The sequence below is a fragment of the Mus pahari genome, chromosome 19 (assembly GCF_900095145.1).
Source record: "Mus pahari chromosome 19, PAHARI_EIJ_v1.1, whole genome shotgun sequence".
Taxonomy (NCBI): Eukaryota; Metazoa; Chordata; class Mammalia; order Rodentia; family Muridae; genus Mus; species Mus pahari.
Window position 1 is genome coordinate 82,693,737 of NC_034608.1, and position 21,687 is coordinate 82,715,423.

A 21,687-nucleotide genomic window follows, 5' to 3' on the forward strand; every position below is an offset into this window, starting at 1 on the left:
GAGGGACTTAACTGAACAGAGACGAGCAAACCTGGCAGAACTTTCCAGACCACATTTGTACTTTTACATCAGAGAGATAGTTTTGACTAAAATCCCCCCCCCCCAAACTTCATAGACTGCCTTCCAAGGATGACCCTGGGTGCTGTCATCCTTTGACCCATGGCTGGAGGCTCCTGCCATGGAACAAACAAGGACTTCTACTTGATGTTTACCACTGGCACTGTATTTTTTTCATAATATTTTTGAAAACTGAATTAAAATCTAATTTAACCTTTGTAAGGATAATAACCCACACTGAACTATTATCAAGATAAAAAGAAAAGCTGACATTATTGACATAAACTAGTAACGCAAGACAATTACTACTGTTGCCAATATAGACCCAGGGTCTCAGCCATCCAGGGCTGATTCAAAACTGTTATGTAGCCCAGAGTGGTTGATTCCCTGCCTGTAATTCCCAAGTCTGAGATTACAGGTATACACCCCATGTTCAGTTCAAGAAAAGTATTTTAATCAAAAGTTTTAGAACCACAGTCTAGACATAAGACCTTTACAATGCACTACAGCATAAAAAGTCTTATTTAGAAATGATGATTAAACTTCCCTTGACTATAACAGCAGAAATAGAGCATTTTGGGGAGAAGTAAAAATACATTTGGTACTTACTCTGTGCTAGTCATTTCCACAAATTTTGCTTAATCTCAATAATGAAAAAGATATCATCCACAATAACAGATCAGGAAATAAGAAGGTATGCATAGTTCATACTGCTGCAAGCTGCCAGGCTCGTAGTGAAAAGATCAAAAGGGCAAAGCTGGAGCTACAGATAAGACTATAAAAACAGCCACCACTGCATAGAGAGGGCCCTCACCTGGGGAGAGGACACAGGAACAGTGCCTGGATTTCAGCAGCCCTTTCTACCTAGCACCTCTTGTGTATTACACACAGATTGTCCTGTTCCCAACAGTCAAAGATGCTACAACTGGAGTGGCATCACGGGCCTGAAACCAGAAAAGTTTTCAAAGGTATTGATGAAGCTACACTTGCTTATCCCCACGCGCCGCCTCTGTTCATCCCTGGCCATGGGAGGCTGCATCAGAGAAATGCCTGACTGGAGGGTGAGAAGTAGACATACTGCTTGAAGCCTGACCACAAAGCCCCATGAATGTTCACAGCGTGAGCTCCTCTGCTTCACCAGTGTGCCCTAACCAAGTCTTCTTGAGTAGCTGACAGAAGGAAGCACAACTTAAACAATGCTAACAGCCCAGGTTAACATTTATGAGCTTTTCCTAGTGCAGACAAACTACGTAAACTATGTAACATGCTGCACGTTAGTTAGCCTCTACAATAACTATCCCTCAGGACAGATACCATTTGCTTCCCTACTTAGCGTAAGGAGAAACTGCTCTTCTGCTGTGCTTAAGGAACTTATGAGAAGCCAAGCCTTATGAACTAGAGGGAAAGTGTAAAGCTATGGCCTGTGACCTCTAAGGACCGCACTATGCCTCAAACAAACATGTTTAGTGCGTTTTCTATGCCATGTCCAGGTATAGGCAGTCAGAATTTTATACTGATTGGCCAATAAAACAAATGGCACTGAAAAGTACTATGAATAGGAACTAAAAATATAAATAAATAAATCTGTGATCAAGTCGAGAACTGGCAACTTGACCAATACATACATGTCAGCAAGCTAGTTATGTAATCAATTAATTCCCCTGAGAATTCCAGGCTGGTACTCTCAGTTTTGGTGGGTGAGTGAGTCTACTACTAATCCAAGTATCTGAGGATGGGTGGGTGGGGTTATCAGTGGGTCACACCCACTCATTCCCTATTTAATTCTTCAGTGTTGCTGTGGTCCCTTACGTCTGTGCCTGTTCAACATGATAACAGATAGACACCTTTCCAGAGATAAGCCAGAGCTGAAATAGACTTTTTCCTTAGATAACTGGGTAACCTTTGAAGAAGCAAACCTACCCCTAAATTCTAAGATGAATCATTTTTCCATATTAACTACAAAGCCCACATTTTTTTGAGAGGAATGACACAAAGAATGGAATCCTTGTGAAACAGAATGGACCACTAAATGACCATGCTCAAAGTGGTGGCCTTCTGCCTGCTAGAAGTTCAGCGTTTCCAAAGATGCATTCAGAGTCTAAGAGCACCAAGCTCTGGATAATCGCCTCAGACAGCAATGTGGCCCCACTAGGGAACGTCTTCGTGTGCCCCAACACTTCCATGCAGAAAGTCCCCTCCTCCTTTCTGTCAGCCTTACCAATAAAATAGAAAAGCATTTTAAGTTTTTCTCCGAGATTGTCCTATAATGGTTAATATTTGAAATTAAACATTTCCAAACCCAAGGAATTTTCTATGACTACATTTGTACATAATCCAGACTGCCTCAGATGAGGAACCAGACAAAGACACTCAACCCCAAATCCTGTTACCTCTGTCAGCAAACACTCTGCCCCATGAGTCTGTCAGGAATACGAAGAGAGCTCCCCTGTTCCATCTGCTCAGCAAACTCTCATCATCCGTAAGGGCTCCTTTAACGCACTTCTAAGGCTGCTTCTGTGTGAATACACACTGCTACAAACTGACTTAACAGTGACATTCTCCCAGAATGCCACTGTACCCCCTTGGGGGCTGCCTGTGGGATAAGAACTTGAAAGAAGTTGAAGGAGCCCTGCCCCTCTTCCCAGCCTTCCTTCTAAACAAGCAGCTTCCCTCCAACAGACCTACTTCAAAAGTCCAGACCCAGTGAAGTCACACATGACCTCATAAACCACCCACTTAACTGTTTAAAAGCCAGAGGAGAGCTAGTAACCGGGAAAAGCAGCAGATTCCTTAGCATAATTGGGGTAGTTGCCGTTTAAGGAGGGGAAATGTTCATTCAGCACCATTCTAAAATAAGTTGCTTGAGCAGTCTTTTATAACAGCCCCGAGGTTTTAACAGTACTATGTTAAAAAGACAGACTTTCTAATAGCTCGCTTATTCTGACTGAAGTAGCCTACAAAACAAACTTAGTTCCTTTATTTGACAACTAGTTAAAAGCATGTTTGATACCTACTGCAGTGCCTGGTGTTTTTCTATTTTCATTCTAACTTGGTTTCTGTTTTTTCTGTAATCGCCCTGTGAAAATATTTATTGTCCTTTTGTTCAAATTCCACTATGGTCAGCCAAAAGTGGACAGGCTACACTCACAGCTGTCAGACAAGGGCAACAACTGCCACAAAAGCATCTGGGGGAGAACAGGGACAGGAGTAATTGAGAAATCTGAGCCACATCCAGTCTCCAGACTCAACTAATGGATACCAGAGTCACTACCAGAGCTCCTAATGGGAGAGGGAATCAATTGACTGCAATGCTTTCTTTGCCAATTTTCCCCTCACCTGGACTATTTTGTGGGATTGGAAGAGGAAGAAGAACTGAGAGTTACCTTATAAACAGAAACACAGAAACACTGCATGTGCTCAAAGACAATAGAGTATGCATATTCAAGAGTATAAATTCACCAAAACCTGATTGCACTTTCCATAAATTTTTACTCCTAAAAATGTACCTAAGCCTAGAGAAAGATTCCCATATTTACACAGAAAGCTGTTATACAAGAATAAGTATGTATTGCCATGTTCTTAAAGATAATAATACAAGTATAAGAAAATGGAAATATAATTAAAATGCATTCATATAATGACTTTTATAGCAATTAACCTATAAGGTTGGGCTTAAAAGTAAATAAATGTATTTTGGATGTTGGGGGGAGGGGACGGTGGTACCACAGGAAACAAAGAGACAACATCTATGTGCAGTCTAAACGTGTGAAAAGACACTACCTAAAGTCCACGGACACGTGTCTGAGAGGAATGATAACCATCAACACTCCAGTTAGCCTGCCCCAGGGACGGAAAGAGGTGAGAGGTGGTCCTGAGCTCTAATCCAGGTGTGATGTTTCTTTCCCCACGTGAATGATGAAACCACAGGGGTATTGTTTTCTGCACTGTTGTGCATGTCTACAATGTTACCGACTTGGAACAGGCTGTGTCAGAGCTACACTTTAGAGAGAAACAGTACCTGTTGAGTGTGGAGATTAATAGGAAAAGAAAATCCATTCCTGAGTCGAAGTTGCTGAAATCCAGGCACCTGCTGCTGATTCTATCAAAGTCTCGGCATCTTTGTCTGTCTGTCTGTGTTTTTGTCTGTCTTCCCCCCCCCTTTAGCCCTTCTATTGTTCCCTCCCTGTCTCACACCCCAACAACCAGTTCCACATATCAGCCTCCTCTAAGGCCTATCTCAAAAGCAACAGTTCCAGGAGAGTGTCTGTCTGTCTGTGACACCACACTGCAGCTGCCCTGGCCAGGAGAGTGTCTGTCTGTGACACCACACTGCAGCTGCCCTGGCCAGGAGAGTCTGTCTGTGACACCACACTGCAGCTACCCTGGCCTGGGGCCTCAAGGCCCAGCAATCCAATTACCCCGGAAGCAGCTGAGAACAGTTGTTCCTTAAGTTGTTCAGGCAATAAGACTAGTGTCCAATGCATCCCCTACCACTGTGTCAGAGATTTCTCTGAGGCCTCAAAATAAGACCTGAGAAGTTAATAGCTTAGTAGGTGAGATGGACCTACACTGAAGTATAATATTATGAAAACCCTAAAATACCTAGGCGATTGCCAAGTGAAATATACTTCTAAGATTTGTTTCACAATTATTTCATTCAATGCCTCTTTTCTCTATCCTAAAAACTATAATATTAATCTTGGCCAAAAAAAAAAAAAAATAGTCACACTATTTGTGTTGAGCTGAGGCTAATAAATAGAATATTTAAAGACAATAAGAAAGTTATTATAACTCCTTACATTTCCAAGTAATCTTAGGCTCTTAAAACTATCATTATACATATATAATATATTAAGTCCATCTAACCATAGGCCATTCACACAGAATGATCTTGAAGATTTTATAGAGATAATTCAAACACTATTATTATTGACCAAAAAATTTTTGAGGTCTCACAACATTTTAGTAAATTGTCAACTCATACCATATTAGTAGGATATGAGTATCTCAAATAAAAAATAGGAATAAACTGAACTTAAGAATGCATGTGCTTCACCACTAAACATGTTAGTCAGCTTTCCACCATTGGGGGGGGGGGTGGGGATGCCTGAGACAATTAGAAAACAGAAAAGATCTATTTGGATGACAATTTCACAGGTTTCAGTCTAGCCTCTTGGTCCCATTGCTTCATATCTGTGGCAAGGCAAGCCCATGATATATGGGCATGCATGAAACCAAACAAAACTGTTCACCTCATGAAGGCTGAATGAAGGAGGGCTAGAGTCCCACCACCCCTATTAAGGGCATGCACTCCCCCTTATGGCCTCACTTTCTCCAAATAGGCCCAGCTCTCAAAGGTCCGCCCATCCCCTATAGCATCACAGGCTAGCAACCAAGCTCTGGAAGATAGTTAAGAGCCTAAATGTAGCATTCCATTTTCCCAGATAAAAAGAAGGCAATCCCTATATTTCTAGGGAAAAGATGAGCACCATTTGTACTATATCAGCTATACTAGAAAGCATTTGTACCCTCGTACACTCACTTTTTCTCAGCTCTGTAAGGAAGGTCCTACCCACCACAAGCACATTACTGTAATAGTCCTTCAAGGACTTCATACTGCTCAGCTTGGAACTCTGCCTCTCATCAGGTTCCTGTAGTTCTTCTTAAACTTCAAAGTGCTCAAGAGTCCACTGAAATGTAACTAAGTGATCCAGAGTGAGGTCTGGATTACCCTACACTGATGCCCATGCTGCTAGTCTGATGACCATACTAGGAGTGGCAGGGGACTTTACAACCTAGGCTTCATACCACAATCACCTGGCAAGCTGTCCATGTGCCCCGCTGGGAGGAAAACAGTCCTGGAGAACCAGAAACTGAAAGAGATGCCCCTATTTCTAACATATCCTAAGTTTTGAGAACTGTAATTCTAAAACTGTACAGTTCAAAGATGCTCTATGGCCCAGTGGGTCCAATCTTCAATTTTGTGTGTGTGTGTGTGTGTGTGTGTGTGTGTGTGTGTGTATGTGTGTGTGTGTTATTGTTGTTGTGTGTGATGTGTATGGGACCGCACAGGATATGACTCATATATAAAGGACAGTTTTTAGAGTGGGTTCTCTCTTCCCATCTTTGCATAGGTTCCACGGATCAAATTCAGGTTGCCAGCTTTGCACAGCAAGTACTTCTGCCAACTAAGTCAGCTTCCCAGGCCTCAGAGAACTATTTCTGCAAAGAAGTCTGTATCTTTTCTCTTCCCACAAGCAAGCATTAGTGCAGAACATCTAGTTGTGTAGATAGGGCATTAATGAACCTTTGCCGAAAGAATGTTATCACTTCCTCCGACAGTTAAACATTGTACTGATGGTGACTCACTCAGACATCATCAGAGAAGCATCTTACTGCAGAAGATGAGAAAAAGTAGACACACACAGCCAGACAGAATGAGAGGCCTTGGAACACTCAGCCCTAAGCAGGCTGTCTCTATCAAATAAATCCCTTCCCTCGGGGCCAGGAAACCCTAACGAAAAGGAAGAGGAAAGACTCACGGAAGACTCTAAAAACTATGAAGTCTTCATCCCACCTGAAAGAGAAGAGTTGCTGTTCTGTCTTTTTAAGCATCTCTGTCTCAGGGGGGGGCGGGGGGTCTCTTCATCAGTATAAAGATGTGCTTAAGTCCTATCTGGAGATGGCAAAGCTAATCTGTAGGGATCTGCTGAGCACTCGGAAGTATCTCTGAACCAAGGAAACATAAATCACCTCCTCAGCCTTTGAAGGAGCTTACAGCTCTGCTGCTGTGCTACCCCTCAGCTAAAAGCAGGCGGAGACATCTTAGTCACAGATCCCAAGCATCCTGTGGACGTCTTACACCATGGCTGGGGGGGGGGGGGGGGGATGGCTTAGTGTTGTTTAAAGCATCTGCTACTACTGTTCCTTAGTTCACTGTGTCTCTGTGCCAGCACTAATGGATGGAGAGCCGTGCTCTTTGCAGATCAATCGCAGACCATTGTAAAGAGACTATTTCTAGCTAAAGGAAGCAAACACTGAAGCACTGAAGCGACTCTCTCTAAATCTGCCGAGCATACATGCGCATGTAGAAATCCCTGACAGAATCCTTGTAAAGCAAGAGGACACACATTCCTCTTTGTTCTAGAAAGGTACAGATGCATTCTCAAATTTCCATTTCTTAAAATTGCTTTAGTGGTTTTGAGGGTGAACCTTGAACTTACTATATAATTGAGGCTGGTCTTAAACTCCCAATTCTCTTGCCTGCTGAGACCCAGACAAGTACTGCCAGGCCTGGCACTATACATTTTGTTTGGGAAGCTAATTAATACTGGATGAGAACTGTAACATATAGCAGATCAGGTTAAGATTAAAAATCTCCACCACAAAACAACAACAACAAAAAATTGTATTGGTGTGTATATAAAAGATTGTTAACAGCATCTCAACAAAGGGAAGTGTTAGCCACTCAAGTTTCTTATTTAAGGCTACAACCCTCCTTGCCATAGCTTCTTAGCTCTACACCTTTATCATTTGAAGTTGTATTTGATAAAAGACCATCTTGCCAATCATCAACATCAAAATCTGGAAAACCTGTGTAAATTATAGTTTGTTCAAAAAAATGAGTAGGACCCACAATGGACACCCAGGTTCTTCCATGTATAACAGTCTGCACCACGCTCCAATTGGAAAGTGTGAATCAGTAAGAGGGTGATCCCAGGGTCTCTGCAATGACCTTCCATTCCACAGTCCATCAACCTTCCAGTAAATGACTGACCACTGTATTTCACAAATGCAACATGTTTAAAGCTGAACCTGCCACGTGACTCCTACAAACCTGGATTCCGTGTGCAACTCCTGGACAGTTTTGGGGTACAGTGAGTTAGATCTGTGTTTGAAGTCTAAAGTCAGCTTGACCCAACCCCAACTGCCCCATATTGAAACATTGACCCAATCTTTGTTGTACTTTTTTCTTTCCCAAGATTTTTCTTATCTATTTTCCTACTTTACTTCAAAGAATTACTCAGACCTTTGCGTAAACCATGAACAGATTAAACCTCACGCTCTGCAAGTTCATACCAAAATTAAATTAGTTGGTAGGGATATTTCTGCTTTACCAAATAAAGGATGAATTTCCACAAATCAATCAAGCTGTCTAAGATGAAGCTGCTCTTTATCCCCATGTTTATGCCCCCTTCTGCAACCCCCTACTGCACAGCGCTTTGTATAGAAAAGCCATGTTCCAGGAAGCCTCTGAAAGCTCAGGGCTGGGAGTTTGTCTGACAGCTAGAAGGTGTTGAGGAGTAGCTAACTGACTCTCCCTCTCTCTTATCAGCAGCTATCTCATTCTCCTATGCTTTACTAAGCCTCTGACACAGTTAGCAACCTGATTGTCCTTTCTGGATTTTTTTTGTGTTTGTTTTTGTTTCATCTCATTTGTTACTCCTTCCATTATAACAGTTACTATTAATTTTATTTTCTCTTTGGGAGAGATTCTGTTTTTTCACAATTACACCCCTACTAAATAACTAAAGTAACATTCAAAATTAGGTTTCACTGTGAACTATACAGGAGTGCCCTCTCCACAAATGCAATAACAAAACAAACAACTGAGCAGGAACTTTCAAATGAGAAAACAAACAAAAAAGCAAAAAATATAACTTCACCACTAAAACCACTTTAGAAATTTGGGAAGAGAAAAATGAGAACTTCTTTTCCTATAGAAAAAATAATCAGAACATAAAAAACTTAAGAGATTCCTGGAGCCACATCCAGCCACTAAGCCAGGCGGCAGCAGGGGCCCTGCCGGGAGTGACAGAAGAACAGCTCAGAGTCCCACAAGTGTCTAGAGACACTTAGTAAAGCCGAGACTTTTCATTCACCAGCTAGCAAACACCACATGATGCTATTCTCTTCCTTTAATAACTATACATATGCACATGCTTTTCTGCTTTTAAACTGGAGTGCTAGAACATTTCCTTAAATTATACTTCAGCCAATTTCTTTATCACTGCTCTTTCAAGTTACATCTCCCCAAGCAGAAAGCACTAAGGAAAGAAAAAGGCTGAAGAAGAAATAGCATAGCATTCCCTTTGAGAGGAAGGAGGAGGAAGGGCAAGAGGAAAGCAAAAAACCACAAATACCAACTTCAGAGGACTGAACAGAAGCACTTCCCTCAGGCATATCAGCTGCACACAGATGCAATTCACCTCTTCTGCCGAACTCCTACCCTGAGAGAAAATCTAAGAAACTGAACTACAAAACAGATTTTTCACACAACAAAACATATTTTAGAGCAGTTTCTTATAGTTGAGGAAAGCAGCTGCTGACATATTCCTGTATTTGCTGTCTCGCTTTGCCTCTGTCCAGACCCAGTTCAACAGAAATGGACATTATTCACCACGGTTCCTGGTGATAAGGACAACACGTGTGGCTTGCAGTTTTCAGGTCAGACAGCACTTACTGGTCGGAGTTGTGGTCATCTCCTGATAGGCCTGCGAGAGAGAAACACCCAGACACAAAGGAACCCATGGGGACGTGTGTGACTGTAAGTCTCTAATTATCCTTTCTAATTCTGGAGCCATGTGACTGGACTTCACATAGCCTGCTGAGCCCTGGGGGCCTGAGGCTCCCAAGCTGGACCACTAAGGGAGGGGATGCTGTTCTTTGCCCCTTCATTAAAATATTGCATTACATAGCAGGGCTAGGTAAGCTATTTCCTGCTGACCGACGGACTGGCAGCTTCACGGTCAGCTGTCAGAGCATCCTGGAAGAATTTAACTATTCCTATTCAAATGGGATCCAGGATCTCTGCAGACTTTGTTATTTCTATATAGTACTTTAAAATACACGCAGTAAGATAAGTACTCAATGAACCTTCCCAACTAAATATTGAATATGAGAGATCAAGGGAATTTTCTTCTTTGATGTATATAAGAAAGTAGCTACTAAAACGAATTCAATAACTGAAAGAGGAAAGGAATTTTTGCTACAAGAGACCACTCCCAAACAATTACCCTCACATACATACACACACACACACATGCATGCACACATGCCACTAACAGCAACAAAAACAGTAACAGTCAATTCAGCATTTGGAACTAAGTTCTTGAAAATAGATAAATTCAGACATCTGTAGAAAGAAATGAGGACAAAAGAGAAATAATCATTCTATATAAATAATAATTATATAAAATACCTAGACGTGCAAGACAGTGAAAATACTTGTCTAAGACTTAAGCAACTTGAAGTCAGGTATAGGATCTGTCACTACCAAGTCACATGCCTTAGGGTAATTCTACCAGCCAAACTAGGACACTGATTTTGTTGTTGTGGTGGTGGTGGTGGTGGTGGTGGCGGCGGCGGCGGCGGCGGCGGCGTTTATAAAAAAGTTATATAAGGTCCCTTTCAAGTTGTAACGCTTTGTCTACTTATGACCACCTGTTACCTTGAGCCAACTCAAAGAACACTAAAAAATGCCCCCATCAAACTGGTCTGTCCTAACCTCTGGCAGTATGCATGGGAAGGGAGGAATCGCCCTGTCTGGAGTCTTGCAGAGGACCATCCTCTAAGATAATTCTTTTCTACACTGGGATTCAGTCTTTCTTGTCTTAGTCAGCTGACACAGCTGAAATCTTACTTCAAGATAGCCCAACAGATACCATTATCTAATATGACCTGCTAAAACACTAGGAGGTACTCCAGTGTTGTAACTTAGCTCTGTCCATACTAAGGTTTGAGGTCTCCGCTGGCTAATTTTATATCAACCTAATACAAGCTAGAGTTATCTGAAAAGAGGCAACTTCAACTGAGACAATGCCTTTGTAAGGCATCTCGCTGTAAGGCATTTTCTTAGTTACTGATGGAGGAAGGCCTAGCTCATTGTGGGTAGTGCTATCCCTGGGCCAGTGGTCCTGGGTTCTGTAAGAAAGCAGGCTGAGCAAACCATGTTGAGCAAGCCAGTAAGCAGCACACACCCATGGTCTCTACATCAGCCCCCACCTCCAGATTCCTGCCCTGCTTGATTCCCTGCCCTTGCTTTTGATAATGAGCTGTTACTTGGAACTATAAGTGAAATAAACTCTTTCTTCTCTAAGTTGCTTTTAGTCATGTTGTTTCATCACAGAAATAATAACCCTAGCTAAGACAGAGCCAATACTGCCAAGTGATGATTACTTCTTCAATGTCTAGACACAGACGTACAAAGGAGTTAAGTTTTTCATCTAGTATTTTCTAGACTGCCCACTGTCTCTAGATTCTTACCTTCACTGACATACCTCTCCTGTGGCTTCTGAGGTAGAATGTCACAGCCCCAAACCACCTTAACTCTTAACCTGATTTTGTATGCCATATAAACAACTTCTATATGCCGCAGAAAGTTGGGTCGGAAGTACACTGGATTCTTTTACATACACATTCTACAGCTTTTTATCAAAATTTGCAGTCACAAGAAATGATAATAAAACAGACTAAAATGGTATTCCCCATTGAAAGACAGACACTTTCTCCAGAGCAATCCAGCCAGAGACACTTCAGGAACACTCTGCTCACAGCCACACTCCTTTCCTAGAAATGCTTGCTCTCAAGAATCTCCTTTCCTTGGGAGAGTCTTCTCTCAGCAACACATCCCCGGACACACCCTTCTCTCATGGGTTGCCCCCCTGAGGCACCCCTCTGCATGATACAGAATATCTAACATGGCCTTGCCAGGCAGGCCCTGCTAGGTGCTTTCAGCTACATTAACCCTTTAATTCTCGTGGCTATACAGTACACAGAGCATCATTATCCCCATTTTGAAAATAAAATTAAACCAGGTTTCAGAGTGAATAAATAAATATATCAGACCAAAACTGCTTTCTCTGAGACCTTGTATGATTTTCATCGTCTCACTGTGAAACAAGTTATCTATCACTACCTGTTCACAGGGAAGCATCTACAGTATTGAGATGTTTTGGTTCGCAATTATGGTCCTCCAAAGGACCATAGAACTATGCTGGTTCCAGGAAATTCCAACACAGGACAGGCTGTTAGAAGAGACAGTATTACTGAAAACCTGTAATGTGAACATGATTTTAAAGGAAAAAAAATGACATTTTCCATCTACCTTCAAAATGCTGTATCCTCATTTAACCTTCCCTTCACCACCATCTCCAGATATATATAGAAAACACATTTCAAAACTAAATTCATAAAACTTACACGTTTAGCATTCCCTTCCTGCTGACAGAAATGCTAAATGGCAGGTAGATGAAGTAGGGAGGCAGGGAAGAGCAGGTGCAATGAGGGATTTCCTTAGTAGACACATAGTGTAGCCAGATGAGAGCTGGGGAATGCGTACCCTACCTAAGCTGTCATTTAATCTCAAGATGGATGTCAATGGTAAAATAGAGAGAAAATACCTTGCCACTGCAAAGCTAAAGGCTCTCTCTAGAGCCCACAGCATCAGAGTAAACTACTACTCATTACAACTATATGCTCAGCACCCATTCACATAGAGTAACCCAAGACATGCCCAGTGCTTGCCAGTCCAACAGACCACTAGAGTACAGTTGCCGTTCTCTTTAATCCCAAGCTTTCATTTACTGACATCATTTGCTTTCATTCACAGAAACTGGCCAAATTCATTTAAAATAGACCCTACACTTAGATTTCCCAATAAGAGAATACCACAAAAAAAAACCACCACCGTGAAATTAATGACAATGGCACTGCTACCTTCCCCAGAAGGCAATCTCCTGAGGGCCTCTGGTGTAGACAGAGTTGGCAGAATCGTGCAATCCGTTGGTGATCCCTGCAGAATGGCCCATCACTATCCCACCATCTGCTGACACACTCAGCACATCATGATGTCCTCCCACAGAGGTCCTCTCCAAGAACTGACCGCCTTCTTTAATGCGCTGCTGTATCATTGGAGTAAGCGGCATTTCAAAGCTAAAATAGCTATCCGGCTCCGAATACAGCGTCTCTAATGACTCTGCGCTGTAGTATAGGGAAGTGTTGTCCAAAATGGTTTCAAATTGGCTGCTGTACACATCGGTGGAGTCCTCCGTATATCCAGGCCCAAGAATATCATCATCTCCTCCCCTGAGGTGCTCCTCTTGATCGAGAAACCTGGAAAATGAGTGAAAGCAAAATTTTTCCATACTAAAACATTTATTTTCAATTTCCTGCCTTCAACCAACCATATAAAAAAGATAGTGTTGTATACATGTAACTATTATATTCTCTGATCTTATGGCTTTTAACATATATGGGAAGAAAGATATGAAACCTACTGAGTATTCCGTTTAGGTTATTGTATGTGTATGGGTGTTTCGCCTGGATATATGTATGTGACACATGCATTCCTGAAGCCCACAGAACTTAGAAGAAAGCATCACATCCCCTGAAAGTGGAGTTATGGATGGTTGTGAACCTCTATGTGAAAATTGGGAACTGAATCCAGGTCCTCTCAAGAACAACATGGACTCTTAACTACTAACCTAAATACCCAAACCCAGGCTAACATACTCTATCCACATGTCAATAATCTGCAGAAATTTAATAAAGTTCCAAACTAGTTTCCTATATCTTTTATAGTATATATGTAAATAAAATATTAAAATTTTCTTTCTCATCCACCATACCCAGATCATATACTATCATCATTAAATTTAAGAGAATCATATAAATATCATGTAAACTTGATACAGCAAACAATCAGTAAAAATGTACTGAACTTTTAACTGGTTATTAATACTTTCTAACTTAAGACCAGACCAGACACTCCGGGGAAGACCCTGTCAGAATCCTCAGGCTGCCCTCTGCTGATGTAAAGCAGAACTGCAGAGACTTCAGGTTCGCAGCTGGGGATCACCTAGGAACTTGTAAAAAGTTAAGGATTATTGTGCTCTTTCTTCCGCAGAGAGGACTGCTTCTCTGGACCCCAGCATTCCTTTGCTGCCTATTTTCCTGTGGGCAGGGTCTCTTGGACTTTTCCATCCTCGCCCCTGTGCACATTAGCATGCCTACTGCAGCTGTCCGTGCTCAGCTCACAGGTATATGAAGAATATCCAGCAAGGGCTTCGAATATTGAAATGGACATTCAGACAACTTAGATAAGTCTACAGAAACACACTATCCAAGCTGCCCCATGAATAAGCATCTTCCTTTCCAGGCAAGTTTATCTTCCCAGTAGATGGTTGTTCTTTGCCTATATGGGATCTAGATAGTGTTTATGTGACCACACTTTGTATATTTAGCACCAAAGTTCACAGATCAGGGATCTCACATGCGTTCCCCAGGATCAGAAATACAATAGGGAACTTGAAAGAATTTCTAGGGGAAAGGGGGGAAGAAGGGGAAATGGGAGCAATGAATTACTGATCTACTAACAGTGCAAATGCACATTTCAGAGTGATACAAAGACAGAGTCATGTGCCATATATCAAGGCTGCTTTTAATAGAAGTCTAGAGATTTTGTGATCTTAATAGTCACCCAAAAGGAGCCTTATCTTAAGTTTATCAGGTTGTGAACCACTGATGATAAACTATAGCATGGACATTGAGGAGTGACAGAACACTAACATTCATGGTTTAGTAGTGCAGGATACAACAAAGGACTTGTCAGAAACAATAACCAGACATGATCAGAGAAACTGAATAAAGATATCTGTGTGTTCCATATAACTAGGCTCTAAGGTGGAATAGTGAAGAGAAATGTTGAGGAAGGCCAGAAAAATATCAGGAAATGCCAAGTTTACTTATTCAGCCCATACATCAGAACACATGCTATTTGAAAGAAAAGATCCATTTGCGAATATCACGGAGCAAACGATTGGAGTCTAATCTACCTCTGACCTTCTGAGATGCCCTCTGAGCCATAGAGAACTGCATGACCCAAACCTCTATGCCCTTCCAGGGAAGCAGGCTACACTACAGGCTGGATGCATGCTACACTAGAACCACTGTGTGCACTCAGAGGAAGGCCGGATGAGCTGCAATGACTGCATAGATGTCATTATAGTTTTAATGTTTCGTGTCAAAAATGCATTTGTATGGATGAGTGTTCACAGTCTCTTCATCGTTTCCCTCCCTTCATCCTTGGCTAACAGACAACTTCATTACATGATCACTTTTCTGTCTTAGAAATGTATAATCTAAGAATAGCCTAGATTATAGTCATTTCTCTTCCATTCTATGGCAATAAGAATAAGTACTGCAACCCTCCCATATATACATACAGATAAATTGCCATTGATATGAAATCAAAGACTATAATAATTCCTAAATGTCATTCCTATACATGCATACCTATGATATAGTTACTGCATATTAGCCATAGTAAGACAGTTAATAATCATAACAAATGGAACAACTGTAACAACAGAAAGTCACATAAAACGGGAATTATTTATTTCTTGAATTTTTCATTTAATATTTTTGACCATCAAGGTTAACTCCAGGTAAATGGAGTCAGTCTTGTAAAGCAAACTGACTGCTAAGGTAAGACTATGGAACAATGTGGTGAGTCCCCCCAATAAGCACAGGCAGTGATTTCCTATAGCATGTTCCAGGCATCACAAATTACAGGACAACACTAGAGCTTACCTTTCTTTGTCTCCCTGTATATCAACGTTCTCCTCAAGGTGTTCTTTGCTTTCTCTCAGGAAGACGTCATCCTCTCCACTCTCACCAAGAGGCATCGGGGACAGTGTGCCTATGCTTGTGCCAGGCCTTGTGGAAGGAGCTTTGCAAGTTTCATCCCAAACATTCCCAGTTAAATGAGTGGAGTTGCCACACACACCACCAGCTGGGCTAGAATGACTTGGCCGTTTGGCAAACTCTTGGCTCACAGGCGAGGCTGTCCTTTCTGGTGATGTCTCAAAGTCCCCTGGATGTCGGCTCTCTGCCTCCTCTCCTGTCCACAGTATCTCTACTCCTTGAAATTCTACATGTTTGCTCCTGCCTTGGCGCCCCATGGAGCCTCCCCGATCATATCCTCTAGGGTGCTCTCTTCCGAGGTCAGACCTCTGATCTCTTAAAGCACCAACTCTGTCCACAGGGTTATGGCTCCCTGCTGAACTTGAGGCCACAGGACATGCTGACTCTGGCACACGGAGAGGCCCCTGTCTCCTGTAATTAGTTATCTGGGACAGTTGTGCTTGAGCTTCTTCAGGTAAGAGTGCAGTCAGGTCCTCCTGGATGTGCAAAGACAATTTTTCCTCCGTTGGTACTTCCACTGAAAGAGGTATATCTGGTGATTTTCCTGGGCCAACAGGAAATGTTCTATGGGCTCTCTGTGGCTTATGACTGGCAGTACTCAGTTCTTTATCCACATGGTAAACTGAAAAGTTAGCATCTTTGTCCAGTACCTTTGTAGCTTGAAATGTTCCTGAAGCTATTCTGGCTTCCGTAGCTTTCAGAGCAGAAATTAAAGAGTCAATGGGTTGTAAACTTTGTTCCTGAGGGTGGCACTGAGGGGCATCATTTGGTCCTTCTGTAACACTGTTAAGCATAGAGTCTTGTCCAGCAAGAAGGTGGACTGCCTGCTGCCCAGGCAAGCGGCATGGTGGAGACTTTGCATCAAAGTCTAGAGAGGCTCTGAGGCCTTCCCCTCCTTCTTCCATGGTCCCATATTCTGGAAATTCATTTGTGACAGTCGGTGGGAGTAAAGTGCTTCCTCCATGATCACCTAAGAATGGGACAGAATGGAAACATGACATCAGAGTCTAGTGTGTACTAATAAGTATACATTCTAGGTTCTCAATAATCATTATTTATTCATTTACTATTTTCCTTCCACCCAACCCTGTAACACACACTTCATCCTACATAAACATCAACACAAAAGTTTCTGCATAGGAGGAAGCAGTTTAATGACTTACACCATATTTAACGCCATATTCACCTCATGAAGTCCAAGAAAGGAGGCTGTAGTAACTCAGTCCCTCATATGCATAAATACTAAAATTACTGTAAGTACTTTACCCAAATACCACTGGTAAAATAATAAATATGGATATGAAATCTGAGACTAAACCTCGGAAAAAGAAAGATTTATTTAAAGTCAGTAAAAAATTTTCCCAGCTTGACATATTTTGGGGGGAGGGAAACATTTCTAAAATTTCTATCAAAAGTGACAATGAAATCAAAATAACAATAATTTTAAAAAAAGAAACAGCGCTTGGAAGACTTCTGGATTTCCACTTGAAAATCTTCGCGTAATTATTCTACATTTCATTTATTTTCTTTTTTTTCTTTTTGTAAGTAAAAGTGTATATTTCTTATTTATTGGATATTTTCTTTGTTTATATTTCAAATGTTATCCCCTTTATTTTGAATACTTCGTATAGGTACATACATACAATAAATGACATTTTCTTATTGATGCTACAATTGTATTTTTATAAAGATTCAAGCTGTAATACATGTCAGATTTTTATCACATTTTTTCATCAAATTATATTTAATTACACAGAACAACACATTTTCTTTATTCACTCATTAATATTTGGGTATTGTTTACCCCTTTAGCTATTATAGGCAACAAATTTGTATATAAGTTTCGTGTCTACATATAGTTTAATTTCTCATGGTTAAACATGGAATTTTTTTGATAAACTAGTGAATGTATTTATAATCTTTTACAAAAGGGTGGAATGGACTTTTAAAAGCAACTACACTGTTTATTTCCTGCCAGTATGTCAGGTCCCACTAGCGTCTGTGTTTGATCCTAGATAACCTCATACAAGGTACAAACTGTATTTCACCATGCTTCTGACTGTCCTGTTAACTAATAATATTGAACATCTTGCCATGTATTGGCCATTTCTATGTCTTATTTAAAAACTTGTCTATTCAGATCTTTTAACCATTTTATAATTACTTCATTTATCATTTAATTACAAAAAAACTCATAAACATCTTTTGCGTTGTCTCTTTAAGTGATTGACAGCATCGTTGAATTGCACAAGGTTACAATTCTGATTTAAGGTGCAACCTGTTTTTCTTTGGTTGCTTTTTATTATTGTTGTTGTTGTTGTTATATGTGATAAACCACTATTAAATACAAAGTTAAAAGATACACTCCTGCTTTATTTTAATAGCTTTTATAAGGTTAGCTATTTTAAGTTAGTCTTTGTGTATGGTATGAATTAGGGATTTGAGTTCATTCTATTGCATGTGGACATCTAGTTATCTCACTACTACTCGCTAAAACGACTCTTCTCCCAGCTCACTCAAATGCCCTGACACCTTTGCAAATACTCAACTAACACTGTTAGGTTTTATTGTAACTCTTAATTCTCTCATATTGAGCTGCATCTTCATGCCAGGATGCCTCTCTGAATCACTGTTACTCTGCAGTAGGTAAATGTGGAGCTAAGAAATTCTCCCAACTTTGTTATTCCTTTCCCAGATTGTTTTGGTCCCTCTGGGCCCCTTGTATTTCCTATGTGAATTTTAGAATCAACTTACCAGACAGCTGAGATTTTTCACAAGAGCGGCAATTGATCTATGGTGTGGTGCCCTCTTAGCCATATTACTATTACTTGAACTGTCCTGCCACTATTTCATGACTTTTAATTCCACTCGTGTTTTATAGTTTTGTGAACATGATTCTAATTACCACATTTAGTTTATTTTATTCTTATTGACAATATCGAGCAGATACATGGAATTAGAGTATGCTATTCACTACTGTTAGACTCAACTAAGGATGAGCTTGTGTTTTAAACCTCATAGCATTTGATGCATTTCTTGAGGTTTTCTCATGAAATACCTTGTTGTCTGTGACTAGCGAGGTTCGCGTCGTTCCTGTCCTAACCGGTCTTTCCCGTACTGCCCCTTCAATTGTTGGTCTTTGCTTCTTAACTGAAGGATGAGTATCAGACATCACACACTGAACGGGTTTTAATTCTGGCATATCCTAGAAATAAAGTTAACCCTGTGGACATTCCAAACTTTATATTCTGTCCCTTGTGTGTTCAAAGTCTTTTTAATGTGACAAACTTCTTCAGATCTGAAATGATCACATTACTTTTACCCTTCCAGACCTAACTCCGATTCACTATTTTTAATTAAATCTTCTTCTAATACCAGTTCTTGGATGAAGTAAAGCACTTTCCCTCACTGGAAATGCCAATAAAACTTTAGCTGATCACATACATAAAATAGGAGCATTAACATTAACTCACATTTTAAGCTTCAAACAGCTACAATTCTTAAACTGTGCGAATATCTGCCATGTCTGTATGAGGGCCCCCATCCCCTGGGAGCCTCAGTTGCAGTTGTTAGCCATCCAAAATTGAGGCTGGGATCAAAATGTTTCCTCTAGAGGAGCACAGGTGTTATTAACCAGTGAGCCATCTCTCCCTGCCCAAACAGCTACAAGTTTTAAGTGGCCCATGAAGTACTTTAAGAAACTCTACCACAGGGACACTAAATTCGTATGAACAGTCAAATCCACTGTGGTGAAATTCATTTACAAGAGCAAAGTGTTAACGAACATCATCTGGGAGCCTACTTCATCCTAACCTTAGTTTATCATCTACAAGATAAGCATGAAAATAAGCACTGCCCCAGAGATGTAATGAGAGAGGGGACAGGGAAGGGAGAAACAGGGTTCTTCACTTTAGTTTCAGAAGTTGTACTGAAATATCCCTCAGAAAGAAAAAGGAAATACATCAGGAAAAGGAAATGCTTGTGATACTTGACACAACTCGGCCACTAGTCCAGGCAGAGATGAAGGAAAAGAGGCAGAAAGGGCCTGGGGACCCCTGGGCTTCACTCTTCCACAGGCTCTCAGATCTGAGTGTACTGTCTTAGAAAGAACTAACTTAATAAATGTCGTTTACCTTCTAGTAAGTAGAGAGGGCACAAACAGTCAAGGGCAAATGATATTCTGAGGGGTTAAGGACCTAACTAAGATGTGTAACACAGCATTAAACAAAGCACTCTACAGGAGCTCAGACTGGACTCTACTGGCAGTCTTGAGCTTCGTAGGGATAAATATATGGAAAAGACTCAGACACTATTAAACTGTGAGGTCACTGTTTTCAGTAACCAAACAAACAAATAACCTTCTAACTGTAGTAGTTTCTGCATACAAACCATGGGTACGCCACACACAGAGAACATGTCACAGAACTCTGCAGGTCTTTCCATGCAAAAGAAGGACACTTTTGTTGTTACAGGCGAGAGCTGCTTCCCTCTGCTGTTTACATTTCTGTAAACTGCCTTTAACAACAAACAAAACTTTGCAAAATATTATTCCTGACCTTTCACTTTGAGTTTTGTATTTATCCCATTGAAGCAATTCCTGTGGAGATCATTATACTAGTGTGACTATTTCTTGAAAAGAAAGAAAATGAGGACATTTTTATTTTACTGGGATGTTTTGTTTTGTTTGTTTTGTTCTTCTGGTCCCTTTCAAAGCACTGCCACTGTTTCTGGCCTTCGTTACTCAGCAAACGTTTATATCAATAACCTGTTATGTAACCAACATAGGGAAGTCACAAGGGCATTGTCAGAGGCAATGTGTGCACTTGATGTGCCAAAAAGACACCTGGGTGGCCAGTGAAGGACACCCAAGGGGAGAGAGGATGGGCATAAACAGACTCAGGATAACCAGGGGCTTGGGCAGAAGCAGAGGTTAGGGCCTGAGGCAGATCCTCACCCTGACTTAAAACGCTCCACACACCCACCGCTACCACCAGCAGCAGCCTAATCCTAATATAAGACTCTAGCAAACTTTCTCTCTGCAGGAAGGCTTACCAGAATCAGTCCAAGTCTGACGAGGAGACTTGCTAAATAAGTATTAAAAAGAAGTACTCTAGCACTTCCCTGAATATAAACCACATCGGCACAGAACTGAAATAGCAGGTACAGACAGAACTTAACTGTACTTCTTTTTCCTTTTAAAAATGATGTAAATATAAGCTAAAGTTTGGGGGAAGGCAGGGTGAATGGTCATTGAGAAAATGTATTTAGGAGGGAATTTTATTTCATTAAAACTTGTCTTTTTCTTTCTGAAATCTTATCTGCTACCTTGTACATTTGGCAAAACTTATGAATTATGAATTATGTTTCCAGGTATTTGGTAAAGCTACTTTTCTGTGATCTATAAATCCACTGACTTTTTTTTTAATTTGATTTAATAAACTGAGAAAGAAGTAGGATAATTTTGTATGTTACAAGATCAATTTTAGCACTGCTTTGCGCTCTGTATTAAGTAGCCATCTGTTCCTGCCACGTGGGGACAGGGCTGTAATAAAATGATGGAATAGAAACATAATGTGTTTCAATCCTGAGGAAATGAGTCTGTTGCACAAGGCTGGCTGCAGAGAGACTAGGCCTTCCTAAGAATGATCTTTGAAAACCAGAATATGAAATGCACTCTTCCACTCTGGCTAGCAAACACAGAGAAAACGGTTCCAGGAAGAACAGCCCACAGACCATTTGGCACATGTACCTTGAATGAAGAAAAGCAGCTTCCTATAGTGATCCTAAAAAGCAGGGCTTAGGCTGCCCCAGGTATCACAGCAGCTGTGTCCAGCCTAGGTGCTGTGGGGGGACAATTATGAACTCTGCATATGTGTCTCCTGGAACCTGGGTCCAGCAGTTTTTAGGAGGACCTAGCTTGTGTTT

General features: G+C 41.0%; 1 protein-coding gene across 5 annotated transcripts in view; it reads right to left on the bottom strand.

The window, feature by feature from the left end:
• Psd3 (pleckstrin and Sec7 domain containing 3) overlaps positions 1-21,687 on the bottom strand; it is a 522,390-nt gene that overhangs the window by 246,243 nt on the left and 254,460 nt on the right. For all 5 annotated transcript variants that reach the window (XM_029532004.1, XM_029532006.1, XM_029532007.1 and 2 more), the window contains 2 exons: positions 15,649-16,732; positions 12,775-13,170 (listed from right to left, as the gene is read on the bottom strand). In XM_029532004.1, the coding sequence (XP_029387864.1) occupies positions 12,775-13,170; positions 15,649-16,732 (1,480 nt within the window). The remainder of the gene's footprint in view (positions 1-12,774; positions 13,171-15,648; positions 16,733-21,687) is intronic.